The 13,359-nt window shown below is 40.5% G+C and overlaps 1 protein-coding gene across 2 annotated transcripts in view; it reads left to right on the plus strand.

Moving 5' to 3' along the window:
• The window catches only part of itpr3 (inositol 1,4,5-trisphosphate receptor, type 3), a 274,637-nt gene that overhangs the window by 178,179 nt on the left and 83,099 nt on the right, over positions 1–13,359 (plus strand). For both annotated transcript variants that reach the window (XM_043716798.1, XM_043716799.1), the window contains exons 27-29: positions 3,143–3,217; positions 3,955–4,080; positions 6,688–6,810. In XM_043716798.1, the coding sequence (XP_043572733.1) occupies positions 3,143–3,217; positions 3,955–4,080; positions 6,688–6,810 (324 nt within the window). The remainder of the gene's footprint in view (positions 1–3,142; positions 3,218–3,954; positions 4,081–6,687; positions 6,811–13,359) is intronic.

The following is a 13,359-nucleotide window of genomic DNA, read 5'->3' on the forward strand; positions in this document are numbered from 1 at the left end:
TCTTCCTCTGTGTCATGTATGACTCCAACCAGGAGAGAGCTTATCCATTGATATCCATTGATTCCAGTTTTGCTAGGACTCCTTGATGCCATGCTCAGTCAATTGCAGCCTTCATGTCAAGGGCAGTCACTTTCACCTCACCTCTCTAACTCAATTATTTTGTTCATGTTTGAACCTAGTCTTTAATAAGGCCAGGAGCCGAGTGGCCCAGGAGAAATCCAAATTTGGCATCAGTGAGCAGATTATTGCTAAGCAAATGTTGCTGTAAAGCAATTTGATGACCCCTCCCATTTCTTTACTGATAATTGAGAACAGACTGATGGGACAGTGATCGGCTGGGTTGGATTTGACCTGCTTTTTTGTGTATTGGACACAGCTGGGCAAATTTTGACTTTGTCAGGTAGATTCCAATATTGTAACTGTACTGGAATAACTTGGTTAGGGGCAGAGCAGGTTCGGGAACATATGTCTTTCGTACTATTGCTGTAATATTGTCAGGGCCCATACTTTTGCAGTATCCAGTGCCTTCATCTGTTTTGTGATATAACATAGACTGAATTGAATTGGTTGATGACAGGTATCTGTAATGCGGAGGACCTTTGGAGGAGGTTGAGATGAATTATCCACTTAGCACTTCTGGCTGAAGGTTGTTGCAAATACTTCAGCCATAGTTTTGCAATGGGTAGCCCCTTCATTGAGAATGATGATATCTGTGTAGCCTTCTCCTCCAGTGAGTTGTTTAATTGTCCACCATCATTCACGACTGGATGTAGCAGGACTGAAGATCATAGGTCTATTGGTTGTCAGACAGGTTAATGATATCTTTCTATGTCAGTAATTAAACTGTGCTGTGTTTTGTCATGATCTGTTTCAACATCAGAGTGTCAGTGTCTGGGCATTGATGGGCTATGAAAAAGTCATTTTGTAAGCTGTTTAAGCCTGAGGAGAATTTTGTCATTTTTCTAATCTCTTCAACATCAAACACATTTTTATGGGAGAGTCAAATCTTAGCTTGATGACAAAATAAATTGTGCAAGAAAATTTACCAGTGTTAGTTAAAACAACTGCAAGAAAATGACACATTTACACAAACCCACGATTATCTTCATTTTCTCCTCAATGTAAGGTATTTGTGATTCATTTTCTGGTTAAAACACGTTCTATATTTGCACCTAATTTTGGGGCCATGTGTTCCAAGAAGAAGGGAGCTCTTAGATGGGGCGGGGGGGGGGGGGATAATTATTGCCCTCCCAAAAGAGGTGAGTTTGGACCAGTTAAAAGTTAAAATGTTCAGAATAAGAAACAGGAACATACTCTCCTACTTCAGAATTTTAACAAATGGAGATCTGGCACACATGGCCAACCTACTTGAAGGAGATAACTTAAAACCTACTAAAGAAGGTGTATACCTTCATTTTAACCCATTAGGAGAAAGTGAGGACTGCAAATGCTGGAAATCAGAGTATAGAGTGTGGTGCTAGAAAAGCACAGCAGATCAGGCAGGATCCGAGGAGCAGGAGAATCGATATTTCGGGCAAGAGCCCTTCATCAGGAAATCTTTCCTGATGAATGGCTCTTGCCTAAAATGTTGATTCTCCTGCTCCTCGGTTGCTGCCTGACCTGCTGTGGTTTTCCAGCAGCACACACTCGACTTCATTTTAACCCATGTCAGTCAGCTTTTCCAGTCCTCTAGAAATCCAACAGATTAAAGGAAGTGAGAAGACCTGGATCAATCAGATCAACAATTGTTTCAGCACTGCTTGTAGGTCAGGAGGGACAAGGAGGCATTTCTTCCCGGTCCATCAAACTTACTTAAACAACTCCTCCTTCCATGACCTCTGTCACTCCACCATGCTGCTGTTTCTTTTTCCTTGACTCTCCCAGATCTCTAATCTATTCCCAGCACTTCTCCCCAAATCCCTGTAACCTTTGATCATTCTGACCATCCCAATCATGTTCTACCCACCAGTCCCATCTTCAGAATCTCTACCACTAGGCCAATCAGTAGAAGACAGAGGCCTTGCACAACAAAACTTTCCAACCTGATAGGTACCTCAGTTTATCAATTACTTCTCAGTGGCTGCATCTGTTTATTATAAAGAGCACATACACTACTGAGGAAAGTGGGAATTTGGATTCTAGATCATAACTGATGTCCACATTAGTTCCAAAAACCTCACTTTGTGAATATCAGGGTCATTGTATCTTATCTGGGCAAATCCTTCAATGAAGATAGAACAGATGACTTTTTTTTTTGTCTCATTAACATGATTAGATTTGCTGGATATTTGGAAGGAATGTTTGATAGATGAATAGAAAAGAATAGGGATATCTGGGCGTACTCTATTCCTATATGATACTCACTTACACTGACAAGTTATGATATTTTAAACCAGTTTGTTTGAGTCTAAGCTAAGTGCATATTTGATGCAAATGTAGAGGAAACACCAGGTCAGGAATTCAATATTAGTTGAGTTTCTTTTATTATGCATCATGTTGCACTAAATAAAAGCCAAAAAAAACTTGAAGGAAAATTTTGTTCAGCTGTAATATTTATAATTGTAATACCATCCCTGGGCCAACAAGTGGTGATGTTGTACTGTAACTCAGGATATGTACAGCAGAAGAGATCTCAGCTTCTTAAAAGGATACAAACAGAAATCATTATTCATCACAAAATTCCTAGTTTAAGAGAACACCGAATACCCTTGTGTTCCATTGGATAATTCATGATGTTCAACAATAATTTGCACCTTTAATGCCCCATATGGATAATACTGTTGATTGAAGATGTGAAATAAAAGAGTGGGCCAGAACAATTTGACTGAAAGTTCAATAGACAAAAGATCCCAGAATGGGGATTGGGACCTGCATTTATAGGTAACAAATATTGGGCTGACAGCTAATAGACAGTGCACAAATGACTTTTCATGTTCTGCAGCTGGTGGGCAATGTTAGAAATGCAAACTTGGAAAATGACTCCATTTAGGATTTCCTACCTGGTTCAGAATTAATAATTGCTTGTTGTGATGTATTAGTATAAGCCAATATTCATGGATGTGTGTACACTATTGTTGGATCTGTTGAATTTCTGGGTGTTACTTTTCCATTTGATGCTGCCATATTATTGTTCATGTTTTAGGAGCCTGCTGATGATGCAGCTATGGAGAAGACATTAGGAGGGAAAACTAGTGGCAATTATCAAGATGTCAAAGAGGTGAGCCTATTTTGGGAGGAGTGGGATAATGAACAAAGTCTGTCAATCCCCCTGACCTCCCAGCACTACAGACAAACTGCCATTATACCTCTTCCTAGGTCTCACACTATTTATTTTTGAACCATCACTTGGAGAAGATGCAGAAGAATATTTCCAAGATGACTTGCTTTTTTTCCCCCTATCCTACTCATTCTGTAGGATGAAACTTACATGCTGACTAATTCTTCTATATGGTTAAGATGGAACCTGAACAGTGGATCTTATCTGCTACTTGTCTGCTAAATCATCTAGTTTGTTTGGGTCTAAGTGATGTGCATATCTGACGCAAATGCAGAGAAAATTCCAGATCAGGGATTCAGTATTAGTCAAGAGTTTCTTTTATTATGCATCTTAAATAAAAGTAAAAAAAAAAACCTTAAAAGAAAATTTATCTACCTTACCTACCACATTGCTTATTCTAATAGGCAACGCAGGAATGATATTGCTAAAGTTTTTGGGTCAAGCTAACAGCCAGGCCTCTCATCAGGGAAACCAAAGCAACAAACTGGGGAAATTAAAGGAATGAGCAATGGAAAATTGGTAAGAAAGAGACTGTTTGTCAGTTGCCCCAGTGATATAGCAGTTTCACATCGAAGCAGTTTTATAAACCTTTTAGTAAAGAAGGTGAGAGTTACCCAGTACACATGCTGTTGTTAATTCATATTGTTAATTCCATACAAATTTATCCGTACTTTCAGATTTTGGAGCGACTGAATAAAATGTGTGGAGTTGGAGAACAAGTTAGAAAGAAACAGCAGAGGCTGCTGAAAAATATGGGAGCTCACAAAGTGATGTTGGATCTGCTGCAGGTACCTTATGACAAGGTGAGAAAATCATCACATACAGAGCTGATTTTGACAATGTTTTCATGAGAAAAGTGAACAGGACTGATAACCACGTAAGTTAACTGCTAGGCAGTGAATGGTTAACTTTTGCCAGAGTTATTTTTTGCTGTCATACTTTTTGACTTGATTTTATTCCAAGGTTATGCTCCTTAATTTTCCTAATCTCTGAATCATCCCTCTCTGGATCAGGAACAGTTCTGGGGTGAGTGAATCAGCTAGTCCATTGCTCATCCCTTCCTCAATCCATCTTCAATATACATTACACATCAACCACATTTACTCTCCTTATCATTTAGGATTCTTTGATTTCTTAATAATGAGTCCATTGCTTCCCTCATGCTCAATGTGATTCCGAATGAAAGTTCTGTTTGATCCCTTCGGGCTATTAGTCCACCTCATTGCTTGTGTACGAGGTGAGGTGAGCTTTTCTGGGGTGTTAGTTTTAATCAGCAGAGGGGTTCAACCTCTGTGTGTAACAGTTTGGGTGCTCTCATTCCAATAAAACAACATCCAGGCTTAATCCTCTCAAAGTTGCACAGGGACAAAAGGAAGTGATACGATGCTCAACAAAGACATCATTGAACCAAGTCAGAGTGAGTGGAGTTTGCCAATCATGTTAGTTTCCAAACCAGATGGGACTCAATGATTTTGTGTCGACTATTGGAAGGTCAACATTGTAACTAAATTGAACTCATACCCAAAAGCAAGGTTGGAGAACTCTGTTGAGAAAGCTGGACAAGTCACTTGCATCGCAAAGTTGGATTTACTGCGTGGTTATTGGCAGGTACTTTTATTGGAGAAAGCGAAAGAAATTTCTGTGTTTGTGGGCTATAGCAATTCAAAGTGATTCCCTTTGGAATGAAGAAAGCACCAGCCACATTGTGAAGGCTCGTGAACTGAGTTGTGGCAGGATTAAGTAATTGTGCTGTCTGTCTTAATAATTTAGTGATCTTTAGCCATTCATGGAAAGATCACATGTTGCAGTTGGTAGAGCTTTTTGCAAGATTACAGAAGGCAAAACTGGTTATCAATCTAGCAAAGACTGAATTCACGAAGGCAGAGGTGATGTTCTTGGAATATAACATCGAACATGGAAGGATGACTCCAAGGAACACAAAGACAGTATGGTGGCACCGCTAACGGATTTGTTAAAGAAGAACAAAAAGTTTTGGTGCACAGAACATTTCCAGGAGGCATTTGAAAATCTAAAAGCCACACTGACCACCACACCAGTTTTAGCCAAGCCAACCTTTATAAAATCCTTTAAAGTTGCTGTCAACACGAGCGATATCAGGGTTGGATGTGTATTGTTGCAGGAACATGATGATGGAATTGAACGGCCCATTGGTTACTTTTTGAAGAAACTCAATATTCCTCAGACAAAATATTCCACTGTTAAAAAGGAGTTATTGATGTTGTGGTTCTGTTCGCCGAGCTGAGAATTTGTGTTGCAGACGTTTCGTCCCCTGTCTAGGTGACATCCTCAGTGCTTGGGATCCTCCTGTGAAGCGCTTCTGTGATCTTTCCTCCGGCATTTGTAGTGGTTTGAATCTGTCGCTTCCGGTTGTCAGTTCCAGCTGTCCGTTGCAGTGGCCGGTATATTGGGTCCAGATCAATGTGCTTATTGATTGAATCTGTGGATGAGTGCCATGCCTCTAGGAATTCCCTGGCTGTTCTCTGTTTGGCTTGTCCTATAATAGTTATTGAGTTTATAACTAGCCTTACAGCATTTTAAGGTTTACATTACAAACAATATTTTGGAGATGGTTCTATACACCAATCACAACTCTTTCATTTTTTGGAAAGAATTAAGGACAAAAATTCAAGACTATTTCGATGGAGTCTGATATAAGCTTTTCATTTACAAATTTTGCATGTAGTAGTTTAGAAAAATGGTATTGCAGACACGTTATCACAGGCTTAAAAGAAAATGAATATAGATAAGATAGAACTGGTACAGTCCAAATGATATACCTATATGCATGCAGAATCCGTAAAGAGTGTGTAACTTTAGATTACTGACATATGCATTTCATAATAATGGTATTAAGAGTTAGAGAAAAAAAAGAAAAAGGAAGGTATCTTTTCATTATGATGGTTCATATTTTTCCTAAGAGGGGAGGTGTTATGAGGCGAGGCAAGCTTTTCTGGGGTGTTAGTTTGAATTAGCAGAGGGGTTTGACCTCCGTGTTGTAATAACTTGGAGATTAACATCTATCGTCTTTTCAATTCCTTGATCTCTTCCACAGTTCTTCTCTGATTGACACCTTCCTTTATCTTGCTGATGCCCAACAGTAAGTGAAAGGGCAATAATTGATCAGATTGGATTTGTCCTGTTTTCTGTGGACTGAACCTATCTGGGCAATGTTCTGCATTGTTGAGTGTGTTCTCAAATAATGGCTAGGGATTTGGCTGATTCTGGAGCCAAGTCTTCAGTACTACAGCCAACATGTTGTCAGGTTCTGAGTCTTTTTGCAGTCTTCAATAAGTTATATAATTTACCCACAAAACGCTGTTCACTGCATTTTCAGTATAATCATCAGTATATATTCTTTGAATAAGATTGAAGATTGTGTTTTGTTGCAGAATGATACAAAAATGTGTGAGATTTTGAAGTACACTCACCAGTTCCTTCAGAAATTCTGTGCAGGAAGCCCTGAGAACCAGTGTCTACTTTACAAGCACTTGAACCTGTTCTTGACTCCTGGGGTAAGTTACCTCAAACTAGATTTTTTTTTAGCCACTATGCAAAAGCAGTTATCCCTTTCAAAGTGCCTGTATCTCAAGTTTTGTTTAAGTAAAAACTGTCTCTGAAATGAATTTCATGATAAGTCTTTGTGCCAAAATGTACATTTGGACCAGATTTTCCTGCAACAATGAGGTTAATGCTAACTGTCTCCAAAAGTCCCTGTTTTTCTATTTAGAGTAGCCCACAGCAAGCACAGAACAAATTAGATGCACAGCAGTGATCTAAAGAGTTGTGATGATAGCAAATTTATTACCTGGGGACATGGGAGCATTCCAGTGAGCAAAACCCTGACTTCTTAAATTAATGTTACTCTTCAGCCCACAATCAACTGACATTCTGTTGAGTGCTTGCCTGCCCCTGACAGAATGATTGATAAATAGTTGACTGGGAGGCAACAGTTCAGACATTGATGACCCTGCAGTAATGAATGAACTTTTATATCTAGTGACTCTTAGTTAGGATTACCAATTTTGGCCTGCTGGATTCCTGGAACATTTCTTCACTTTAATAATCACGTGTTTAATTATGTTGTTTTCTCCCCCACTGTTCTCAAATATTATTGCAATTATTTACTGTCTTGGCATTACCAAATCCAAATAACATTGAACTTGTCTTATACTGAGCATTTTTAAATCAAGGAAATAACACCAAAGAATAAAAAGATGCATGGGGTAAATAGTGTTTGAATGAAATTTATTTCTGGGATATTTCTGCAGTACTGACAGTAATGAGAGTCATCTAGTAAATAGCACTGATTCCACAAAAACATCATCCATGTAAATAATTAAAACAGAAAATGCTTAATAAAACTAGCATCTGTGGAGATTTAACGGGCACCATTGTCCATTTACAACTGGGTTAATCTCAACATTGGCGTGGCTGATTCCCATTTAACGGTCCTTAACTCACCATTTTAGGACCTCAGTTGGTGGTGGGGCAGGAAATGCAGTTATGGCCCTGAAGTAGTCAGAATTTAATTCTGGCAGATGCAAGAAGACACCAGGGTTTGGGTATGCCATCTCCCATGCCTAATTATGTGCTTTTCTCACCTCCAAGCTTACCATCTCCAGTAGCACAAGATACTTCCCTTTTTGTTGTTTTACTGCTGTTATGAAAGGACACAGACACAATTCCCAGTAGATGCTTACATCCTTTGTCTATTTCTTAATTATACCCATAAAAACTTCAAAGCCTGCTTATTTCCTGCTATCATCTCATATCCTTTTAAGTTGAGTATCCCCTGAAATTAATTCAGTAGAGTGTAATATAAATGTTTATATAAACAATGATTATGCTACACATTCTAAAATATCCTTCTTCTCTCATGTTATCTTGACTCTCATTTTCGATCTTTTTTTCTCCTGGTTTAATTACTTTAGGTTTCCCTTTGCTATAATCCTGAGCTGTAGGGAGAGGCTGAATAGGCTGGAACTGTTTACATGTAGCATCAGAGCCTGCGGTGGGTGTGGGGGGTGTGGTGACCTTATCGAGGTTTATAAAATCATGAGGGGCATGGTTAGGGTAAACAGACAAGGTTTTTTCCCCAGGGTGGGAGAGTCCAGAACTAGAGGGCATAGGTTTAGGGTAAGAGGGAAAAGATACAAAAGGGCATCTTTTCAACGCAGAGGGTGGAGTGTGTATGGAATGAGCTACCAGAGGAAATGGTGGAGGCTGGTACAGTTACAACATGTAAAAGGCATCTGCATGGGTATATAAATAGGAAGGATTTAGAGGGATATGGGCCAAATACTGGCAAATGGGATAAGATTTATATAAGATATCTGGTCAGCATGGATGAGTTGACCAAAGAGTCTGTTTCTGTGCTGTAAATCTCTATGATTCTGTGACATGAAACACAATTTCTGCCTATTAAGCTTTTCTGTTCCTTTTCTTTTATCTTAGAATTATTGAAGGAGTTGGAATAGCACTTGGGGCTAAAGGGATCAAAGGATTTGGAGGGAAAAGCAAGAGTAGACTATTAAATTGGATGATCAGCTGTGATCATAATGAATGGAAGAGCTGAATGACCTACTGTGCTGCTATTTTCTGTTTGACCTCTGCACCCTCTTTTCTCACCATTTTAAATCGTTGTAGCTGCCTTATTCATGCTTGCCACTCAGACAGACTGAATTGAGCCCTATCGAACAGAACAGTTCTTTCCTGTCTTACAGCTGGTGCCGCAGTCCCAGGAAATGAACCCCTCTTTCCACACCTCTCCTTAAGTCTGAAGTTTATGTATCTGAAATGCTTATCTCTAGGTTAATTTGAACAAGAGATCAACCTATTGAGACCTTTAAGGAAAAGCTCCTAGCTGTCTCTGGCAGGAGATCCTTCCTACTCTTTCCTGTGGTGATGATCCCAAAATGGAAGCAAACAATTGAGTCCTCCATGTTTCTCTCCAATATCTTTTCAAACCAGCTCAAGATGTACCCTCATCGAGTAAGCCATATATTATGTGGGCCAATCAATGCTGCTTATCAAAGGATGCTTTGCTGCATTAATTAGTGAATGTTATGCGACATCATTACCTCCTTTCTTCCTCCAAAGTAATGTGATCAGTATTCTTGCTATCCTTCCTTCAGTCTTCATGTTCTAAATGTCCCACTTAGTTCACAATCCTCTCTGTTAATATTGGACTCTCCACTACGCAGAAAAAATCCACTTGTGCATACGTCTTGAGCCACACCTAAGTACACCTTAGGAAACCAATTGACTATCCTGGTAGACTCCCACCAAAAGCAAGAGGATTGGGAACCTGCCATTTCACAGGGTGTTGTCTGCTGTGGTTACACCAACAAACTCTTTGCACTGTTTTGTTTCTTTAATGCACAAGCTATGAAAGTCTTTGCTTAACTGCAAAGAGATCTACATCAGTACGTTATGGGCACATAGCTTGAATATTTCAATATCACAAGAAAAACAACTTCCACAGCAGCTGCACCAGAGAATTAACTTGCTTGTATGAGTTAGGTTATTTAGAAGGTTCTCTTTGTAATGCTAAACAAATGCTTTTAATAGTTTATTTTCTAGGAACCTGTAGAAACTTTGATTCCAAACTAACTTTATTTTGCTTCAAAATATGGTACAGAAAAATAAGTCCTAACATCAGACTGAAGAAACAAATGAGCAAAAACTGCCTAGTTGCCTTTGTGACCTAAGGCAGGTGAACTATTCCCAGACTAGTCACCGTTAGAAAAATGTAGCAACAAACATCCAAATAATGGATAACCAACACCATGAGCTACAATTTGATTTTTGCTCTCATAATTTATGGTCACCAGCACTGTAATGCAGGAAAATCATGATTGCTGTCAATTTCACTGTGGACGGTTCTACATTTTTGTCTTTCTGTTAGGTTAATGGGGGGTGGGGGGTTACAACAGCCCCAGAGAATGGTGCAGTTAACAGCAAGTTAAGTGATACATAATTCCTTTTGTTCCTTTCATGGACCCCCTAAGATGAAATAGCATATGTCCCCAGGAATATCTGGGACAAGGCGATTATTTATTGTGTTCCCCATTGAGTTAAGTTTCAACACAACCTGCTGTTAAAAGAATAAGCAAGCATACTGGACTCCATGGAACCCAAAGGCAAAAGGAGTCACAATTTGAACTAGACACGAACTATTAGTATCCTGCCAACATCAGCCAGATGAGATTTTATCGAATGTATTTCACACAGGCTCAATATTACTGACAGCGTGTTTCACTTCCATTGATGTTTAGCACTCACAGCTAAGTGTTGTCTCATTGCCAGCTAGGGGACATGTTCAGATCAAATCACTCAGTCTGATAAGGTGAATCTGCTGTGATAGGATCTTGGTTTACCTGGTTTCATTCAGGTAAAACAGCTAAAGAATAGGAATCTTTGACAGGACAGCTCAACAATAACCACAAAGATTTAGATTAAAGGCAGAATGTATTGAAACATCCTGAACTGCTTCTTAGGGAGCATTATGAAACAAAGCACACACCAAACCACAAGTTCAGGTGAAAAGGTTGATCTAAGAGCTGGATTTTAAGAACATGGAACCTAGAACATAGAACAGTACAGCACAGAACAGGCCTTTCAGCCCACGATGTTGTGTCAACCACTGATCCTCATGTATGCAACCTCAAATTTCTGTGACCATATGCATGTCTAGTAGTCTCTTAAATGTCCCCAATGACCTTGCTTCCACAACTGCTGCTGACAACGCATTCCATGCTCTCACAACTCTCTGTGTAAAGAACCCGCTTCTGACATCCCCTCTATATTTTCTTCCAACCAGCTTAAACATATGGCCCCTTGTGTTAGCCATTTCTGCCCTGGGAAATAGTCTCTGGCTATCGACTCTATCTATGCCTCTCATTATCTTGTATACCCCTCTCCTCCTCCTTTTCTCCAATGAAAAAAGCCCGAGGTCAGTCAACCTCTCTTCATAAGATAAGCCCTCCAATCCAGGCAGCATCCTGGTAAACCTCCTCTGAACCCTCTCCAAAGCATCCACATCTTTCCTATAATAGGGCGACCAGAACTGGACGCAGTATTCCAAGTGCGGTCTAACCAAAGTTTTATAGAGCTGCAACAAGATCTCACGACTCTTAAACTCAATCCCCCTGTTAATGAAAGCCAAAACACCATATGCTTTCTTAACAACCCTGCCCATTTGGCTGGCCATTTTTTTAGATTAGATTACTTACAGTGTGGAAACAGGCCCTTCGGCCCAACAAGTCCACACCGACCGGCTGAAGCGTAACCCACCCAGACCCATTCCCCTATATTTACCCCTTCATCTATACACCCCTGCAATTTAGCATAGCCAATTCACCAAACCTGCACATCTTTAGGTTGTGGGAGGAAACTACAGCACCCGGAGGAAACCCACGCAGACAAGGGGAGAACATGCAAACTCCATACTGTCGCCTGAAGGTGGAATCAAACCCAGATCTCTGATGCTGTGAGGCAGCAGTGCTAACCACTGAGCCACGGCACCACCCTGCAATTTATCATCAACTTTTCTAGTCACATCCTCAAAGAACTCAATAAGGTTTGTGAGGCATGACCTGCCCCTCACAAAGCTGTGTTGACTGCATTTAATCAAGCCATGCTCTTCCAGATGGTCATAAATCCTATCCCTCAGAATCCTTTCTAACACCTTGCAGACGATAGACATGAGACTGACTGGTCTGTAATTGCTGGGGATTTCCCTATTTCTTGAACTCAGCACCGCCTTCCTAACCTGCAATCTTCTTCCTGACTCTCCGCCCCCACCCCACTCCGGCCTATCACCCTCACCTTGACCTCCTTCCACCTATCGCATTTCCAACGTCCCTCCCCCAAGTCCCTCCTCCCTACCTTTTATCTTAGCCTGCTGGACACACTTTCCTCATTCCTGAAGAAGGACTCATGCCCGAAACGTCGATTCTCCTGTTCCTTGGATGCTGCCTGACCTGCTGCGCTTTTCCAGCAACACATTTTCAGCTGTAATCCTCTCGAGCTGAGCTTGACCCTAGCTTCCTCCACCTTATGTAAGCTACCTTTTTCCTTTTGACGAGAAGCTCCATCGTTCTTGTCATCCAAGGTTCCTTTATCTTACGCTTCTTGCCTGTCTCAGAAATGTTTCTGAGGAGGAAGGCAAGGGAGAGAAACCAGTGTAGAGGAGTATTGCAGAATCTGGAGCTAAGGCAACGGAAGGCACCACCAGCAATGGTCGAATACTTAAACTGGGTATGCTTAGGAGACTTAAATTAGAATGCAGATATCTTGGAGACTTTGGTATCCAGACATGATGATAGAGAGGAATTTGAAAATAAGGATGAGAAATGATGTTAAGACGTTGCTTGACCATGAATCAATGTAGGTGAGCAAGCACAGGGTAAATAGGGGATGGGACTAAATGAATTTATGACTGTTTCTCTGCTCAAGTGCTAAATTTTAGTGGATTGTTTGTACCGAAGCAGAATCTTTGAAAGATCCTGTGGGGCAATTTAAAATAGAAGTTGAAGAACTGAAGAGCTGCCTTACACCCATTTCAGTAGACTGTGCTGATGAGGAAAGTGATGCCAATATTGAATCCAGGATAAACAAGACAAAATCAATCTTGGTGATGATCTAGTATCAATGCGACTGACCTTAATTATATTTAGAGTCATAAGGATGTACAGCATGGAAACAGACCCTTCGGTCCATGCTGACCAGATATTCCAATCTAATCTAGTCCCACCTGCCAGCACCCTCCAAAATCTTCCTATTCATATACCCATCAAATGCCTCTTAAATGTTGCAATTGTACCAGCCTCCACCACTTCCTCTGGCAGCTCATTCCATGCACGTACCGCCCTCTGTGTGAAAAAGTTGCCCCTTGGGTCTCTTTTATATCTTTCTCCTCTCACCCTAAACCTATGCCTTCTAGTTCTGGACTCCCCCACCCCAGGGAAAAGACTTTGCCTATTTATCCTATCCATGCCCCTCATAATTTTGTAAACCTCTATAAGGTCACCCCTCAGCCTCCGACGCTCCAGGGAAAA

The sequence above is a fragment of the Chiloscyllium plagiosum genome, chromosome 26 (genome assembly GCF_004010195.1).
Source record: "Chiloscyllium plagiosum isolate BGI_BamShark_2017 chromosome 26, ASM401019v2, whole genome shotgun sequence".
Taxonomy (NCBI): domain Eukaryota; kingdom Metazoa; phylum Chordata; class Chondrichthyes; order Orectolobiformes; family Hemiscylliidae; genus Chiloscyllium; species Chiloscyllium plagiosum.